This window comes from Quercus suber, unplaced genomic scaffold, assembly GCF_002906115.3.
Source record: "Quercus suber isolate HL8 unplaced genomic scaffold, Cork oak 2.0 scaffold_520, whole genome shotgun sequence".
NCBI classification, from domain to species: domain Eukaryota; kingdom Viridiplantae; phylum Streptophyta; class Magnoliopsida; order Fagales; family Fagaceae; genus Quercus; species Quercus suber.
Window position 1 is genome coordinate 378,986 of NW_027069969.1, and position 20,322 is coordinate 399,307.

General features: G+C 34.0%; 1 protein-coding gene across 2 annotated transcripts; it reads left to right on the forward strand.

Annotated features, from left to right (window-relative positions):
- Positions 1-6,773: 6,773 nt before the first annotated feature.
- LOC136063383 (myb family transcription factor PHL6) lies at positions 6,774-15,501 on the forward strand. 2 transcript variants are annotated; one of them, XM_065763705.1, is made up of 9 exons: positions 6,774-7,221; positions 8,107-8,449; positions 8,531-9,224; positions 9,584-9,791; positions 10,036-10,112; positions 10,209-10,248; positions 13,768-13,840; positions 13,965-14,034; positions 14,964-15,501. In XM_065763705.1, exons 3-9 carry the CDS (start codon positions 8,535-8,537, stop codon positions 15,303-15,305), a joined length of 1,500 nt encoding a protein of 499 aa, XP_065619777.1. In that variant the 5' UTR covers positions 6,774-7,221; positions 8,107-8,449; positions 8,531-8,534; the 3' UTR covers positions 15,306-15,501. The 2 variants fall into 2 exon arrangements, with proteins under 2 accessions (XP_065619777.1, XP_065619776.1); XM_065763704.1 differs by having other exon boundaries at positions 8,107-9,224.
- Positions 15,502-20,322: the final 4,821 nt, after the last annotated feature.

Sequence of the window (20,322 nt, forward strand, 5' to 3'; positions counted from 1 at the left end):
ATGTTGGAATTCAAAAGTCCAATGTTGGTTTAGGGCCCAATCAGATAGAAATTGACTTAAGGAAGTGTTTTTGGAAAAATATAACTCTTTTTGGACTAAATAAGCTGTTTTTTTCTTTTGGAAATAAAGACCACAGAAACCCTAGGGCATGCGTACACATACACATGTATGCACACACATGCTCAAGCTCTATGTACGCATGCTTTATGCATGCGTACACATACACGGCCATGTGTGCCCATGCAAGGGTTCCAAAAACCAAAAAGGAAAGGTTTTCTGCATTAAAACTTGGTTTAGAATGAATCTCACATCATCTGGAAGCCACCCCAAACCCCTATTTTCGACTATAAAAAGCCTGAAATGGTAGACTTTCAAAAGGAGGACGAATTTTGGTGGTAAAACACATAAGATTCACTAAAAAATATTGAATCAAAGAGAGAGTTTTTCATAAAACATACTCAAGCCAAATTTTGTTTGATTGAGACCTATTTCGGTCTTGATCTTCGAGTTTCAAAGGTCTACTAACTTATTAATGTAAACAAGAAAGGAAACAAAGACAAAAATAATATACACATTAAAAAAGGGTAATAGTAGATAAGGAAAGATAATAAAACAAGGCATTTAAGATAAATGAAACAGAAAATGCAAGAAATCTAGTTAAGCCCAAATTGGTGTATGCCATAAGAAGGGTGTGTATGCACTCTTCTACTAACGTACACACTTGAGACTCAAGGCATATTTTCAAAAAACATCCAAAACAAGAACCCTAACTGCATGAAAAGTGCGTACACTGATATGGACGCGTATGCATCTTATCCTATGTGTATGCATCTCAAGGCAGATTAGGGTTCTTACGTGTTTTTGACACAAACAGCAAAGTTTTGGCAAGGCTTAATTTTTTGACCCCTTCGAATGTTGAAAATGGGGGTATTTATAGGGGAAATGGGTAGCTAGGGTTTGACGAAACGTTTGGGCAGCCTATTGATCAAGCTAGTTGCCCTAGAATCTCATTAAAATGGAAACTAAGTGATTTTAAGCTTTTTGTCTAGAAAGTGCGTATGCCACAAATTGGGTGTGTAAGCATCATATAACCGGTATACGCACTCTTTGTGAGCCTGGGCCAAATTAGGTCAAAATTGTCTTTTGGGCTTTGGGCTTTAGGTTTGGACTGTTTTGAATCATGTTTAAGTTTGTCATCCTCATTGTTCCTCACATAATGCTGATCATTTTGGTAGTGATTTGATTTCTCATCATTAGGACCAAGGGGCCAGGATATAGGCCAGGACGAAATGGGGTGTCTACAATTAGCATATAAAGAGGCCCAAGATTAAGGTGATTCATATTGACTTTTTAAGATCTTGAATGCTAGGTCCATAGCATATTTATTACCTTAAGCCCAAGGCTTTCCTTTTCAAGAGGCCTTTGAATTTAGGCTTATGATAGCAACTAGGCTATGATCCTATGAACCTTTCAAGTTAAAACATACTTTTGGATTTTGGGATAAGCCTCTTATATGTGAGAACTTTTTTTCTTTTCATCCCAATGTCTTAAGGTATGCCATAACTTTTAGGTCATCCTTTGATGTTTTACATATTTTATGTGTCCTTTAGAATTAGGTGAACACAAGATATATGGTTGAACAAACAAGAGATATAAAGGGTATCCTATTTTGATAGGATCTAGGACCTCTTTAAGTGTGGGTAAGCTCCTTAAAGCTAAAGCAATAGATTAATAGGTCACTCACAACTAGGTGGTCCCTAATAATGTTGGAATTCAAAAGTCCAATGTTGGTTTAGGGCCCAATCAGATAGAAATTGACTTAAGGAAGTGTTTTTGGAAAAATATAACTCTTTTTGGACTAAATAAGCTGTTTTTTTCTTTTGGAAATAAAGACCACAGAAACCCTAGGGCATGCGTACACATACACATGTATGCACACACATGCTCAAGCTCTATGTACGCATGCTTTATGCATGCGTACACATACACGGCCATGTGTGCCCATGCAAGGGTTCCAAAAACCAAAAAGGAAAGGTTTTCTGCATTAAAACTTGGTTTAGAATGAATCTCACATCATCTGGAAGCCACCCCAAACCCCTATTTTCGACTATAAAAAGCCTGAAATGGTAGACTTTCAAAAGGAGGACGAATTTTGGTGGTAAAACACATAAGATTCACTAAAAAATATTGAATCAAAGAGAGAGTTTTTCATAAAACATACTCAAGCCAAATTTTGTTTGATTGAGACCTATTTCGGTCTTGATCTTCGAGTTTCAAAGGTCTACTAACTAATTTTGGTTTGGCTGTGACTAGATTGACTGAGGGGAACGGTCAAGATCAAGCTAAGAAGCCTTTTTTATGGAGGTAAAAGTTCTAGCTTCATCTTTGTTTTCCCCTTGTTTTAATTCTTGTTTTATATGTTTTATTTGCTTTATACGTGCTTTAACGTGCCTGTTTAGTGTAGGTTTATTTTGCTTTTTTTTTTTCTTTTCTTTTCTTTTTTTGAGAAACCGGTAAGGAAAGTTTATTAAAGTAAATCAAAATGAAAAACATCATCCAAATCACGTGGTAGGTCTTCCAACCACACATCAGTATCAATAGATAAAACTGCTCTACGTGCAAGGGCATGGACTAACTTATTACCCTCATGTCTAACATGAACAAAACTACAACATGGCAAAAAAGAAGACAACAGTTTAATCTCATCAATGATATGCCTGAAAGAAGCCTTAGAGGGTTTTGTATTATTGATGGCCTTGATAACTTGTAGAGAGCCACCTTCCACCACAACCAGAAGGATGATAATCTCTCTAGCAAAGGAAATGGCCCGACTAGCAACTAGGGCCTCCACCATCATCGCAGAGCTTGGGAGTCTAATCTTTTGACTGAGAGCACCAATAATCAAACCTACTAAGTCCCTAATCACCACACCCAACCCAACACAAGCTTGGTCCTCAAAGATAGCCCCATCAAAGTTAATTTTATAAAGACCCTAAACTAAAGGAGACCATTTGACAATCTCACTGGGCAAACTCATCCTCGGATACTTCTTATGCACATCATGAAATTCTTGCAATAACTCTGACGCTCGATCCAGCGCAACCCCAACATCCCATACAGATTGACGCTTCCATAGTCTATTTCGACACTCCCATACAGCCTAGGCAATCATGACAAAGACGGCAACCTTGCTTTTTTGTTTTTAGCATGTTAGATTGTTAGGTTTTAGCTTCTGCTTATTTAGTGTTCCTATTTTCTAGGTTAGGGTTTAGGGCATGTATGCATGCGCATGCTTACTGCATGCATACGCATACAATTGGACTGCGCACGCATGCTCGTGCCTAGAAGCCCTAATCCATGCCTTGTTACTTTTGTTTCCTTGTTTTATTTATGTAATATATTTCTGTCCTGAGTTGGTATCCATGCTTATAAGTATCTGCTTCCATGCTTTGCTTTGCTTAGTTTTTTTGTTTCTTTGATGCTAGTAGGGTTTTGATTTTTTTGTTTACTATGAACATGCATATGAATATAAATATGCATTGATGCATATGGGATGTGATGCAATGAGGTAAGTAAGGTAAGTCATGCATTTACATGAACATGCATTGATTTGAATATGTCCTTGTTTCATTTGTTTAACATGAACATGTTTGGTTGAATGCCACGTCTTTGATTGTTTAGATGTAGTAACATGTTTGTTTGACTCTATCTTATGGCGTTTCTGCCCTTGGATATGTTTGCTCAATGCTATAATAGATGAATGATTAGGTTTGGGATAATTATACCATGTTTGTATGTCTTAGATGCATGTCAGAGTGTGTGTGATTTAGAATAACAATATTGAGTGTGCCTTTATTGGGATTAAGATATGGAATATAATGAGTGGAAGCCAACCCACAGGTCAAGTGAGGTTGGGTGCCTAACACCTTCCCATCCCCATACCTAAACTCTAAACACGTGCTCTGGTAAAGATCAGTCCTTCTGCAAAAAGGGCGTTATATTAGTTCCTAGACCTATACTAGGTGGCAACTCCATTTACACCCTCCGTCATGGTCCTCCTAGGATCCAAGGGATTCAACCAAGCATATCAACCATATCATATTCATCAACCAAACCAAATGCATGTTCATAGTATTATGCATGACTTACCTCACTACATCATAACACCCATGTATAAATGCATGAACATATTTAAATGCATGTTCATGATAGTCAAGTAATCTAAAACCCTAATAAACATCAAAGAGAAGAAACAACAACAAAACAAAACAAAACAAAACAAAGAGACAGAGACTCAAGGACAGGCAAAACAGGTTAAACAAAAGGTAAAACATGTAAATAAAACAAAAGAAAAGCAAACAGGAGTGAATTGGGGGGTTTTGGGCAAGAGTATGCGTGCGCATACATAGGGAATGCGTACGCATACATAGGGAATGTGTACGCAACCCATTTGTATGGAACCCTAACCCAGAAACTACAAAATAAAAACACTAAAACAAAGAAACTAACAACCTAACATGCTTAGAATACAAACATAAAGTAAATCTAGACTAAACAAACATATTATAAGCACATAAACACATATAAAACATAAAGAAACAAAGAAAATCAAAGAAAAGCGAAGAGCCAAAGTTAGAAACTTTACCTCAACACTGAAACTCTTTAGAGTGTATGATTTTGACTGTTCCCGTCAATCAATCTAGTCACAACCAATTCAAAATGAGTTTAAAAACACTAGATCAAGACCAAAAAAGGTCTTAATCAAATAAAACTTGACTTGAGGATGTCCGTGAAAAAGTCTCTCTTTGATTCATTATTTTCTAATGAATCTTGTGTGTTTTACCACTAGAATCCATCCTCTTTGAAAAAATACCTTTTATGGCTTTATATAGTTGAAAAATATGGGTTTGGGGTGGCTCCTAAACAATGTAGGATTCGTTCCAAACCAAGTTTTAAATGCAGAAAACTTGCCTTACATAGTTTTTGGAACCCTAGCATGCATACGCAAAGCTTGAGCATGTGTACGCATACACGCATATGCGTACACATTACCTAGGGTTTCCACGGTCTTTCTTTTCCAAAAATAGTTTATCTGTTCCGAAAATAAGTTACGTTTTCTATAAACACTTTCGTCAAGTCAAATTTCATCTGATTGGGCTCTAAACCAACCTTATTGGAGAACGGGGGTCTGAGTTGTAAGGAGTACAAAATGCAGTGTCTATGGTCCTCAATCCAGTTTTTAAAAACATGATTGTTGTATTGAAGTTAACTTTTACAAAAGGGGTGGGGTGGGGGATAAGATGTCCCATGAGCTACAATTTTATTAATTGGTCAAACTAAACTTAAAGGACCAATTACTTTCTTTTCAAATTGCCTCATGGTGCGATTTTCAATCATGTCACAACAAATAACTACAAATAATATGAAGCTTTATAAAAAAAAATCACACCATGAGGTAGGGGTGGAAAAATTGGACATGACCCGCTAACCCAACACAACACGACATAAAATTAACAGGTTATGGGTTGAGGCTTAACGAGTTCATGTCATATTCATGTTGACACGGCTGACCCGTTTAATAAACGGGTTGAGTTAGTGTTGAACATATAGAACCTGTTTAGCCCATTTGACCCATTTAATTAAATGACATTTTACCAATATACCCTTCAAACTCTAGGTATATAAACTTTTTAGTTGTTATAGTTTATTTTATTTAACATATTGTAATTAATTATTTGTGATATTGTGATATGCTTTAGTTTTGAATAATTATTTATGATGTAGTTACTCGTTAGTTCTAAATTTTATATTAAAAATATTCCTTTGTTTGTTTTTTCATTTTTTTTTATTTTGATAAAATCTAATAAGCAGGTCAACACAACTAACCCGTTTAATAAATGGGTCATGTTAGGGTTGAGGAATCTTAACCTGTTTAATAAACATGTCGAGTTAGTGTTGACCTATATCGTCGAATACTTATGAGTTAACACGACACGAACCCAACACGCGAATACGAATTGCCACCCTTACCATGAGGCAACTCTAACCTACGGGTGTGCATGGGTCGGGTTGAGGGGATTTTTTGACTCAACCCACCATGGTGGGTCAAAAAAAATTTAACCCAACCCAGCCTAACCCACATGGGTTGGGTTGGGTCGGGTTGAACTCATGGGTTTGAAAAATTTTTATTATTATTATTATTAAATTTATTAAATATATTATTATTAGTATATTATATATATATATTATTTTAAATATATATTAAATATGGGTGGGTCGGGTCGGGTTTGGCGAGTTTGTAATTTTAGGACTCACACCCAACCCGACTTGCTATAAAAAAAAAAAATTTGTGACCCAACCCAACCCATCAAGCCTTAAAAACCGATCCAACCCGACAGGTCGAGTTGGGCCGGGTCAGGTTTGACAAGTTTGTGGGTTTTATGCACACCCCTACTCTAACTGAAGAAGTTATAGAATATAAAAATAAATAAAAAATAAAAAAATTGGTATTCTATTGTCCTACATAAATGAAAAATTATCTTAGGAGATGATATCATGAGACATATTTGTGAAGTATTTTGTGAAAAATGAAAATTCCCCAAAAAGAAAAACTGCCATAAGGACCAACCGGAACGTGGTTAACCTCACCCAACAAAGCGCGTATAGAGATCTCATCAGCCATTATATTTTATTATAATTATATTGCTTCGAACATAATCATTTGGAGCAACCAGAGGCGAAGAAGAGGCAAAGATCAGTAAAACCATAGAGTATAGAGTGTGAGGCCAGAAACCAACAATAATCATTTGAAGCTGCTTTTACATCTTCCATAATATTATTAAATAAATAAAAATTATTATCCCAAGAGCATTAAAACATTTACATTAAACTTTATTCAATACAATAGTAGTACTTTCAGCCAAAAAAAAATACAATAGTAGTACTATTATTATATGTATGATATTTATGGGATTCTGGAATCCTCAATTATTGTTATGTTTGGATTCAGACGTTTAGATTCGGAGTTAAGCTGCAGCCTACAGCAGCCACATTACAAAAAATACATTCATAGTGCTCCTGTGGCTTTCTTTCTCATCAAAACAATCATACAAACCGAGTCGACGACATTTATCTCTAACTCTCTATGGACTTTTTGAAGAACAAGATCTGTAGTCTCTGTTCTGTGTTCTGTTGCACTACATAATAATAATTGTTATCCAGGTCAGTCTTTTCTTTTTCTCAAGTACAATTTCCACTCTGCATGTCAGGTTACTCTTTCAAATTCTTTGACTTGGTATTAAACTTCAAATTCTTCTTCCTCTATTATAAATCTTTCTTCTTCCTTTCTTTTTATGTATGTCTTCGTCTAATTATTCTTTGTGTTTGTGAAATGTAGCTCTCTCTTTTTTTTGAAGGTGTTGTTATCATGTTAAGGGGGATGGGGGTGACTTTCTTTTATTCAAAATTTCCCCTCTTTTCTGGCTTCTGGGTCAATGTATTTTCTCTGATTCCAGTTACTTTGTTCTGGGGTTGTTGAATTAAAAGGGGTTTTAATTATGCTTTCTACATCAGTGGACTGAAGACTGTATCTGGGGAGTTGGGTTCACTAAATGCCTATATAAAAATTTGATCTTCCAAGCTTTTTAATTTGGGAACATAAACATTTCACCGTTGGTCTGATAGTTTAAGATTAATGTTCAAGTTGGTTGCTTTGTTTATATATGTGTTTAAAATTTTTAACCAATGAATTGATTGATAAACTTCAACCTCGATGGTCTAATTTTCTTTTATTCGGAAGAAGAAAGTTTGCAATCCTTTTGGGGCCAAGAAGGGGTTCTTATGGTGGTCTGCTATTGAAACTGCTAACTTGTAGCTGAGCAAATTATAGTGATTGCTCCAGTGATTTTGTTTTTATCCATTCTTTTTCTTTAACCAATTTATTAACCATGAGATTGTTAGTATGTGGAACATGATTAATCTGCAGTCCCCACCTTTTCATGACTTAAGCTTTTAAGACTAATTGGACTGATTTTTTTATAACATGGTTTCCTCTGGTGTTACCAGATGGCATATGGCTGATCACTCAACTGGTGGTCTCTTTTGCAGGTCTTGGACATGTTTCTTCGTACCCATTTGTTGATGAATTGGATTTGACATGGTTTCTTTGGCTTTCAATTCGGTGGTTTACATTGTGGGTTGATCACTCCCTGCCATTCAATTTAGTTGTCTAACTATGCAAATATCATGGGAATTCCAGGTTACTGTATTAAAAGAAGAACTGTAGCAGATTCTTATCATTGAGATGTGACTTCTTGTTTCATCTTTGGAGGCAAAAAGAAAAAATAGAGATGTAGACTTGTGTGACTTCTTGTTTCTGCTTTGACCATATGACGTTTCTTTGTAATGCACCTATATATCTTGTTTATTCAACCCAATGAAGCCTTCAATTGTAAGCCTTGTATCTCAAATTCATTTTTAAATTTTAAGCTTTTTATAGAGTTGTGCCATACTGCATTTATCGATTTCGTAGGTGGATGAGGGTTCGGCTGCCATCTAAGACCATGAATCACAATAGTATCATATCGTCCGAACAAAGTGAGGCCACCAGAGGAGTCAAACAGCCATATTATGCTACCCTCTCCCCAGTACATAATTTTTTTACCATTGAATCAGAAGGCAATAGTTTATCAGCTAGTGAATGTTCATCTTCACATCCATTGCCTTTCATTCATACTGAATCTTTTAGTTCTCCTACTCATACCCTAGCATCTACCGTCCATCCTCAAAAGCATTGTTTGAAATCTTTATCAAATAGTCCCCTGTCTCCTGGTTCTTATGTCCAAAATTCTAAGAGCACATTTTCACGTGCATCCGTGTTCTGTACCAGCTTATACCAGTCTTCTTCATCAAGCTCTGAAACCCATCGGCAACTTGGAAATCTCCCATTTCTTCCACATCCTCCATCCTATAACCAGTCCATTTCTGCTGTTGATTCAAAAGCTCCATTGCTTTTCAGTGGGGATATAGACAATCAATATGATGAGGAGCATTCAGACGCTCTTATGAAAGACTTTCTTAATTTTCCTGGAGATGCTTCCGATGAACTTCATGGTGTAAGTTGTGCAAGCGACAGTCTAGCACTAACAGAGCAATTGGAGCTACAGTTTTTGTCTGATGAACTTGACATGGCTATCACTGACCATGGAGAAAATCCCAGGCTTGATGTAAGTATCTTGCAACCATATCTATTTAAATTTTAATTAAGTTTCAGTTTTTCGAAACTTTATTTTATACTATAGCACCATGTAGAGGGTAAGGACAATAGTAAATGGTGCTGAATCCAATATGACTTGATATTCATTTAATTTAACTTTTGGCATTATCAACAAACTTTTATTACAGTTCAAAAGAACGGAATGAATGAAATACGATTTTTTCTTTTTGAGTCAAATATAAAATCTCAGGGAGGGGGGAGGGGGAATGAATTTATTTGTGCATCAATGCTCGTATGTATGTGCCTTTTGGGACTGCTGCATATTCTTCTACTTACTAGTATTTGCTTTGGCTGTTGTCTTTCATCTAGGAAATTTATGAAACACCACAAGCTCCATCAAAACCAGCCGTAGAATTGACATGCAATCAAAGTTCTCACTCTGTGGTGGAAGCTCTTGATGATCTTTCAAGTCAGCCATTTCCTGGATCAGCCACTCTGCACAAGCCAAGAATGAGATGGACACCTGAGCTCCATGAGCGTTTTGTGGAGGCTGTCAGCAAGCTTGATGGGGCCGAAAGTAAGCTAGTTACTTGTTCTATTCTATGATACAAATGGAGCTGAATTTTTTTTTTTTTTGGTTTGTTTTCACAGAAGTTTTTTTTTTTTTTTTTTTTTTTTTTTTTTTTTGGTTTGTTTTCACAGAAGTATCTTTTTTTTTAGTAAGTGAAGAATTTTCAATCTTATCAACTGTTATGAATAATTTGAAAGTCCTATTGTCTTTCTGTTACGTACGAGCCTGATTTGTTTGATTTGAAATGTAGAGGCTACTCCAAAGGGTGTATTGAAGCTTATGAATGTTGAAGATTTGACCATCTATCATGTGAAAAGCCACTTACAGGTACTTATTTGCATTTACATGTATCTGCTGAATTATGTTTAAATGTTCAATAGGCTACAAGTCATACTAAGCCTGTGTTATTTTATGTCTATGCAGAAATACCGACTTGCCAAGTATATGCCTGAGAAAAAAGAAGGTAAAAGAATATAAAATGGAAATAGAGTGATGCTTATGTTCATCATTATTATAATCATCTTTCAGAAATGATCAAATCATTTCAATATAAGCATGTAGATCTATTCATTCTTAGCAGCTTATTTTGTCAATGAGCTCTAGTTCAAATGACACCACTTCCTTTGTAAGAATAGAGAAGAGGGTGATATTGAGGGTTCAAGACCCTGTAAGGTGCATATGTAACTTACACACCAAGAAAATAAAGGTTTCAGCAGCTTGCACCCTGTTTTACCAGCAAAACTCTTTGGAGTGATACCAACTATTATAGCAGTAGATGAGATATATATTCACATGCACACACACATTATTCATGTCTAGACCCACTTTTCTTCACCATATAATGTTCCAGTCTCCTTGTCTCTTGTTTCTTAAGATGCTTGATATTTGTACTTAAACTCTTGATGATGGTGTACCTGTTGTACACCTCCAGTGTGCAAGGCTATGCCCTCTCTTCCTTTATCGTTAATGAAATATGTACTTACAAAAAATAATAATAATAGCACACTAGGGTTTTCATTTACCATAAGAAAAAAAAAATAGTAATAATATTTTTTGAAATAATAATGTGCAAGTGGTGTTATTGGTTAAGTATCATTGTTGGACCCAGCCCACTAGCTTAAGCTTCTGAGTTAAGGTAATATCTCAACATGTTAGATCAAGCTCTCTCAAATCCCAGATCCGAATAATTGACATAACAACAATTAGTCATGGATTTCGAAATAGCAAGCACAAAGTTAAAGGCAGAGCCCTATTATGGGAAAATTAATTTTAGTTTTGGCAAAGCACTATAAAATAATGGTCCATTTTCGGGCCATGGCCTTGCCTGGTTTTGAAGATTTTCCCCCTATTTTCCTAAGAACATATCAATTGTATGTAACTTTACTTAATGGCCCTCCTTGAGATTTTCTTAAATTCTCAACTACCACTTATTTGAATGCCCAAACATTTTGTTTCAGACCACCTTTACTTTCTTCTGCCACTTCTACTTTATTAGAACAAAGAGCATATAGAATAGGTGTCCTAAGAAGTCGAGAAACATTTCCCTATGTATAACTAAAACACTTTACCTTTTCTTTCATTTGGATGGGAAGTTTGCCATCTTGTTTAGACTTTCTTAGAATGATTAGTTTTTATATCTTTATATTTCTATACTAGTGTTTTTATCTTTCGTACTGTTGTAGATGTTTGCACTCGAATTTTTCTCTTGATGCTTGTTGCTCTGTTGGTGTTTTGCTTTGATGTTCTATCTTTCTTTTTATTTATTTATTATATTTCTCTGATTTTGGTTCATACATGTTTAAGTGATGTTATAATGTAAACTTCCTAAAAGGACTTGATTTTTTATATCTTTCATAATATCTAAAACTATTAATGCTCTAATGGTTCCACCACTAATGCATATTTTGAAAGAAAAAGTGGTGAAAATATACAAGTTAGCACATAATCATTTATCCCAAATGTCAAAATTTTAAATTTTGGTTGCTCTAAAGGCCCAAGACTTATACCTAAGAAAATTGACATTGCCTCTTGTATGTGATCTAGACTTTGCCTACAAATATTTTATACAATATATATGTGTATATATACATATGCACATAGGTTGAGCTCAAGTTACACCGAGTGTAACATTTGCCAATGTTACACTGAGTGTGTTTTTTAGTAGAGCCACTATTGGGTCACATTTTCTCCTACTTTTTATTCTTGAAATATATCTACAAGATCAAAGGACAATAATTATCTTATCTACAAAATATTTAAATTTAAAGTTTTTGTACTTTAATATTATACACAAGATGAATTATGGATCGTATAATAGACAACATTCAATTTACAAGAAATTTGGGGTATGTGTGTGTGTGTGTTGTTAGGAACAAAGAGACCATATTCCAATAGGGGAAGTTTTAAAATATTAATCTAATAAAAAATGATTTTTAGTGTAACAATTGATGAAGACTTACACCATTTCTAACTTGATCTTGACTATTTATATATATATATATACACACACACATGAATCCCTAGGTACATATATTGGATTTAAAACTTTGGATATAAATAGCTTTGGCCCGTTAACAAAAAAATTTTGGTCACTACCGTCGAAGATATCTTTTGTTGAGTAAGGATTGATTAGGGCATTGCAAGGAAGATCAAAGAAGCTGACCACTAAGTTTGATATTGAATGAGAAGAACTTGAAAAGAAACTAAGGAGCATTATCTATGAGTCTTGCACTTAAAGTATAATGTGTTGAATTTAACTTATCTCCAAGAATTATAGAAAACGTAGCCAATTAGCAGTAGCTCAACTAGCACTTCCTTCTCCCACAATAATGGAATGAAGGGTGACGTCAAGGATCCAAGACCCACCAGGTGCATATGTGAATTACCAATAAAAAAATAAAATAAAATTTACAGAAAAATTTCAGAGAAGATTGTAAATCAAAATCTCTTACAAATCGATTGCATTTGAGAAAAAAGTTGTATCAAACATGCTTGGAAGAGCATAGTGATATATAGATCCTTTTAATGCTTTTTATAGATTAACTATTCTATTTTCAAGCATGAAGGCTAAAATTTTGGAGGAGAATCAAGCCTCATTGCTTTTAATCTCATTTCCTTGATATGATACCTTGGTGATGTGCAACACTTGGATTGTTTAGAAACATTGTCTGTTTAAAGAAGAGGCTAATCAGGAATATAGCTTGATGTGGTTTGGTAGATGACTCACATGTAAGGGGGAGATTTGTTTAAATATTTACATGTGAGTGGTGTGGTTTGTTAAGTGGTTGAATCCCACATCAGATAGTAGCAACAGGAATAAGTAGTTACATAACATTGTTGGACTTAACCCAATAGCTTAAACTTGTGAGTCAAAGTGATATCCCTACATGTTGTGTCAAGCCCTCACATAGAGGTTCCTAGGAGTTAATTTCCAACTCTCACAAACCCAAGATCTTAATATCAACAACAATAATAAACATATATTAAGGTTTTTCTTTCTGTTAAATTTTTTAAATTCTAATTTCTTCTTTTATCAGCGATTAGTTTTACAAACACTATCCATGTGGAAACTCAGTTTTCTTCTTCAAATCATGGGAATTCTCTTTTCTCTTGCAAATTTATTTATTTTATGCGTTGAAGGTTCTGATTCTAGATTTCATATAATGCAGTGTATATAATATTCCTTATCCTTGATTATGCCACTCTTTCATATCTCTCAACTAGTATCAATGACATGTATCTTTCAAACTTTTTATTTCTTGAATGAAACATTATGTTCATTATCTACATGCTGAGATCTGTACCATGGTCTGTTTTTGAGTATTTGGGGATTAGAGTCCATCTCTCTCTCTCTCTCTCTCTCTCTCTCTCTCTAGTGCATTGCTGTCAAGGAGAATGTAAAAGCATACAACTGCATTTGAATATGGCAAGAAACTTTCTTTTGCAGATAGTTTAAATTTTGTCATGTCCTCTTTTTTTCCAGAGAAGAAGGCTTCTAGCTCTGAAGAAAAGAAAGCAGCTTCAACTAGCAATGAAAGTGATGGACGTAGAAAAGGGTCAATATTATTTTCATTTTTGTTTCCTAATATGTATTGTGTGTTGATATGTGTGTGCAGTATATATATTTTCCCTTTTTTCTTCTGTTGAAATAAAATTGTGAAATTTTCTATTTTGTCCTAGGAGCATGCACATAACTGAGGCTCTGCGAATGCAAATTGAAGTTCAGAAACAACTGCATGAACAGCTTGAGGTTTGTTTTATGCTTCGTTTATAAATCTGGCATTCTGAGTTTTGATCCTATCCCACTCTCTCGCTCTCCATCACTTAAGTAATCTTATATTTAAGCTTTTGGTCCTATCCCACTCTCTCACTCTCCATCACTTAAATCTTTTAAATTGATATTTTTCCATTTGTCCATTCTTTATTCTGTTAATCTTATTTCTCTTTTCTTATTAAGAGAGAGAGAGAGAAGCTAAAAAATCGATATATATATATATAGACCTCATGTGGGAAGGCATGAGGTTTTGCCAAGTAACGCATTCTATGCAAATGAAATTGAAATATTCTCAAGTGTCACATTAGAGATTAGCACAAATTAAATATTAACTTTTTATTTCATTTGGTTCAATTTTCAAGACTTTTCTAATTAAAAATAAATATTCTTTGTATCCTTTTGTTCAATGTTTCAAGACTTTTCATCTCTCACACATACACACAAAATTCTTTGCATTTTAATTCACCATTTTCACCTCTTGCACTTCTATCTCTTTATATATACCTACCCATAGCCTTTCATGCCATCTCATCTCAAATACACACAAACCAAAAACAATGTTTCATCTTTTGACGATACCTACCTAACTCTAACATTGATGTTTCATCTAATCCTAACCTGTATGAGTTGACTAGAACTAAGGAAGGAGGGCTGGTATTTTATATTAAGTGACAACAGCAATTATAACATTAATGCTATAATACATATACAACATTCTCCAAAATATCTTACATAACACATTACAAAATTATCCATTTATCGCATGGGTAACTTACTAGTATATATAAATACAAAAACAAAAACAAGGAAGAATTAGCTTTTCATCTCTCGTAAGTTTTAACAATATGACAGTTCATAGACATACTACATGTTATTCTTTGTTTTGAGATTTTTCCTTCACACAGGTCCAAAGGGCCCTTCAGTTACGCATAGAGGAACATGCAAGGTACTTGCAGAAGATCTTGGAGGAACAACAGAAAGCTGGCATTGCCTTAATTTCTCCTCCAACCTTGTCATCGCTGGCTAATCCACACCAAGATTCTGAAATGCAGCCTTCTTCTCCATCAGCTGGTGCATCCCCGCCACACCCAGCTGAATCTAAATCTGATTCATCTTCACCTCTGTCATCCAAGCATAGAGTTACCGATAGTAGTGATTCTAAGCCACAGGTATGCTCAAAAAAACTCCGTCTGGAAGAGAAACAAGAATCCTGTTCAGATGAGACAGTAGCTGGAAATGCTGTGTAATGACTACAATTACTTTGCTTGTTGTCTCCAACATTTGCTTCATCACCACAATGACCCAGCTCTTGTAAATGCGCCAATCCCATGTAAAGTTGTGACTGAATTGAGATTTGTTTAATTTGTATCTCTTGACAATTGACATTGTAGTGTTTTGAATGGAAGAGATTCAGTCCTTTCAGTCGGAGAGTTGGACATTGAACTAGTTTGTTATGTTTTTGCTTTTTGCTTTTTCCATTGGTAGTTCATTTTGTATTCTTCAACTGAACTCTAAATTTGCATTTGAATTTCTATAATGAATAGCCATGTATGATCCTAGTTTTCCAAATTTTTATAGTTTCCTTTAGATCTTAACGTAATCCAAATTCATCATTCAAAACCCATGTGAACTTAAAAAAATCAGCCACCCTTCTGCAATTCTACGTATGATGTTCAATTATGTCAATTTCAATTGATTTTGAGACTAAAAAAATGACAAGAACTTTTACAATAATCAATCACATCCATCACAAGTTAGATTTCAAAAATTTGTCTATTAATGATGTGAAATTCTATATAATATTTTAAAGTTACAGCGTAATATTTAATATTGTTACATTTATGTTGAGCCATATGAGCATAGCATGTTGGTCCACTTCTCTCTCTCTCTCTTTCTTAATGTAGAAGAGAGTGCATCTATAAAGTATTATTATTGGGTACTTCGGGAGTATATTCTGTCCCTCTCACATAGAGATGGATCCCTCTCACCATGGGGGCCCACCCCCATGTGGGAGAAGGGAGTATACTCCCGAACTACTTAATAAATTTTCCCCTATAAATTATAAAGTCCTAAATTAAATGATGCTATAAAGGTTTTTTTTTTTTTTCCTTTAATTTTTCAACCTTAAGTTTTTTCTTTAGAAACTTTTCAACCAAAAGTTGAAGACTTGGCTTTATTATTTTTGTCAACAACTTATTTAATTTTTTGCTGAAAGTGTGGTAAAGTATACTTGTAAACAAACATGGTAGCACAGCCTTAATTGCATCACTATATTCATAAGAGGGATAGAGAGAGAGGGAATTCACTAAGCTGTATCACTATATTCATTTGTAAGCATCATTTAAAGAAGCCAAAAACCTCAAAACGTCACACTATTGGGATGTTATTTTTCATTTGGGTCAAACTGACACTCTATCTCTCTACATTAGAATAGCAAAACTTAGTCTATTAAGATGTTATGTTTATTTGGGTCCAGCTGAGCCTTTCATCAAGTTAAAGAAAATTATAAGAAACCATGATCGTTTGAGATTGTTAAAATCATACGATGCTACCGATCCTAAACGATCGCAAAGATCTGGATCGTTTTGGGCAGGTGGGATTGTAAAATTGTAGAATCATAAGATCAAAATCAGGATTTTGACAACCATGTGTGGGAGTGTATTTCCGTGGCATTAGAGTGTTTTATTTAATCTAAAAGTGGAAGTGTAGAATTGTGGCAGTGTGGGAGTGTTTTTTTATTCTAAACGTGGTAGTGTTTTTGGTTTTAGGTTGGCATTTACATTATCTGAGCATTCTTCCTCTCAAACCATTTATTGGCATCGGGTAGACGATATGGTGTGTTGACTTTGGTTTCGATTTTTCTATCACTCTTGCTCTACCTCAACGTGCCGTTTGAGAGGCACTGAGTAGAGTTCAATATTGCAACTGCTTTGAATTTAGTAATGGTATTAACTTGACATGTGATTACTTTTGTCCAACATTTAGTTGATCTATTCTAATATTATTTATTCACCTTTGTCTTTGGATTCAGAGCACATTGAAGATGCTACTCTTTACCTTGATGCTGCATCTATATAAAGTTTCCAATTTGTTGGGGCATTTCATGTGTTGCTAGACCTTGGAGTTCGAGTTGTTTGCAGCTTGGAGAGCATGTGTTTTGTTGACGCAGTAAGCTAATAGTGTCATCACTATCATGTATATTTTGAAATATCTTTTATTGCTTCTTTCTTCTACTAATAAGATTAAATGACTTCACATGTGAACATTTCATAAACAGATATGTTTGTTTCAATATGTTTGCATGGTGTACATGCTTGCAGGTGTCCCAGCTTTTGTAGCTAACTTATTCAACCCATGTCAAGCATGTTGTAATTTACTAATTTGAATATGCTTTGAATCCTAGGTGCTAGCTTGGAACTAAAGAACTGATGCTGGAAGGAAAATAGTGGTCATCTCAACATATGTTTGTTAAACAAGATTTGTAGCTAAGTACTACCTGATATCTCATCGGTCATCCCTCTACCACTTGAGCCAAGGCCCAATTGCAACATCTTACCTACTATTTTCATTATTATTTTTTTGGTGAAGTGTTGTTACTTTTTTTTCCCCTTTGGATAAATTAGTCAATTGCAAGTATTACATTACTATATTTCAATATATAAGAAAATCTATTGTTGTCATTGTTGAACGCATTACTAAGACTTTACTCTAAATATAACTTTGTGTTCCCAGATACTTAATTTCTGAAATGGTGCAAAATTAAGGAACTGGTACATGTGTTTTACATGCAAGCCTCCTAGAGCTCATTATTGTTGGGTCTACAGATGGTGTGTTTTGAGGATAGTAGGTAGGTTATATTAACTTTAAGATCTGATTTGTGAATATAACTAGGAACGTGATTATATTTACGATTCTAAGTTCTTAGTTTTGTTGCCAAAAATTATGTCCAGATCATCACAATTTGTAGATAAATAAGTCTTTGTTTCAATCTATTTCAGGAGTGCTAATAAGTGCTTTTGGCTGTGGTTTATTCAATTTTGTTTTTCTTTTATCATTTCTTAGCTTGTAAATATTTTTCTGAATGTTGGTTAAATTTTAATTTTGCATGTGAAATGAATTATTTTTTCCTCATTTTAATTGCTTAAAGCCACATAAAAATAAGACTACAAAATTCGGCTATAATGATATGATAATTGAAGCAAAGTTGGACAAATTTTGTCCAGGCCTATTTTGCAACTCAAAAAAAAAAAAAAATTCAAATTGAGTCTTCTATATACGATGAAGATTTGAAAGCTTTATGGGGACACAAATATAATTTTTTTGGAATTACTTTTTAAACATTGTGGTTTGTGGTTATCAAATGACTACATATTGCAAAAGGTCATGTGCGTTCATATTAGTTTGGGATATTTACAAAAAAATAACAAATAGTGTTGCTAGATTTGCATTTGACAGATTTCACACTAACACAGGAATATTTCTTAATTTTGTGCTTTAACATGATTTGATTAAACACTTGTGAGTAAACCATGAATGACAATAATAGTATTGATAACCTATGTAGTGTAGGTCATAAGATATGTGGTGCATTCTATGCAAAGAGAATTGAAATATTCTCAAGTATCACATCAGAAATAAGAACAAATTAAATATTGATTTTTTTGTTTCATTTAGTTCAATATTTCAAGATTTTTCTAATTAAAAAATAAATATTCTTTATACCCTTTGGTTCAATGTTTCAAGAGTTTTCTTCCCTCACACATACACACAAAAATCTTTGCATTTTAATTCACCATTTTTACTCCTTACACTTCTACCTTTTTATATATACCTACCCATGGCCCTTCATGCCATCTCATGTTAAATACACATAGACCAAAAACGATATCATTTACTTGCAATCTTTCAATGACATCTACCTAACTAACATTTTTTGTATATACATAACACAAAAAAAAAAAAAGAAATTTATTACAGACTAAATGCTTTGCCTGGACAGGAATCACAATACAACCTTGACATTGTTGTAGTTCAAATATTATTGAAGATGCTTGATGAGAACAACGTCTTGGTTAAGAAATTCTGAATGTCAAGGGATAGGTTCAAGGAGGCTGATATGCACAATTGCTTTCAATTGCTTTCAAGGAAACTTGCCTAAATCATTCATTCAAGGATGCAATTTGTTGATATTGGACTTCAATCACAACCAAATACAGGGGAAGATTCCACAATCATTAGTAAGCTAATAGTGTCATGTGTATCTTGAAATATCTTTTATTGCTTCTTTCAATCTTCTATGGATAAGATTAAAATGATTTCACATGTGAACATTCATAAACAGATATGTTTGTATAATATGTCTGTGTATTTACTGATAGGTTCAAGGAGGCTGATATGCACAATTGCTTTCAATTGCTTTCAAGGAAACTTGCCTAAATCATTCATTCAAGGATGCAATTTGTTGATATTGGACTTCAATCACAACCAAATACAGGGGAAGATTCCACAATCATTAGTAAGCTAATAGTGTCATGTGTATCTTGAAATATCTTTTATTGCTTCTTTCAATCTTCTATGGATAAGATTAAAATGATTTCACATGTGAACATTCATAAACAGATATGTTTGTATAATATGTCTGTGTATTTACCAAAAAAAAAATCTCAATATGTGTGTGGGGCATACATGCTTGCAGGTGTCCCCGCTTTGGTAGCTAACTTACTCAACGCATGTCAAGCACTTTGTAATTTTCTAATTTGTATTTGCTTTGAATCCTAGGTGGCAGCTTGGAATTAAAAGATGCTAGAAGGAAAATAGTGGTTATCATCTCATTAATCTCTTCTTATTCAGTCTTTTACCTCTTCTCATTAAGTATTTTTTGTTGTTGCTCAAAATATCACATTAACTTATTTTTACTATTACCTCATTAATCTCTCATTAATTACCTAAGTTTATTTTTTTTAGAAGAATTAATTACCTAAGCTTATACTATACATTTATCTCTTCTTCTTGTCTTTTAGCATACCCACATTTTAGTATTAAAAACTAAAGATAAAAAAATATAAAAATATAAAAAATATAAAAAATATAAAAAATTAAGGACTAATATAACTAGCCAGATAAGGATTAATAAAATGCACTATTTCACTATTACAAAACATTTGTAAGAGAAGGAAAGAAAAGAATCTAAGGGGCCGCTACCATTATCATGTAGGTATTTGGAATGTGAAATTTTTTTTTAGAATTAAGGAGAAAGAGAAATAC

Coding starts and splice junctions, on each gene's coding strand:
- LOC136063383 (XM_065763704.1), top strand. CDS start 8,535: ATGAGGGTTCGGCTGCCATCTAAGACCATGAATCACAATAGTATCATA. Junction 10,249..13,767: donor TATGCCTGAGAAAAAAGAAG/GTAAAAGAATAT, acceptor CTTTTTTTCCAG/AGAAGAAGGCTTCTAGCTCT. Junction 13,841..13,964: donor AGTGATGGACGTAGAAAAGG/GTCAATATTATT, acceptor ATTTTGTCCTAG/GAGCATGCACATAACTGAGG.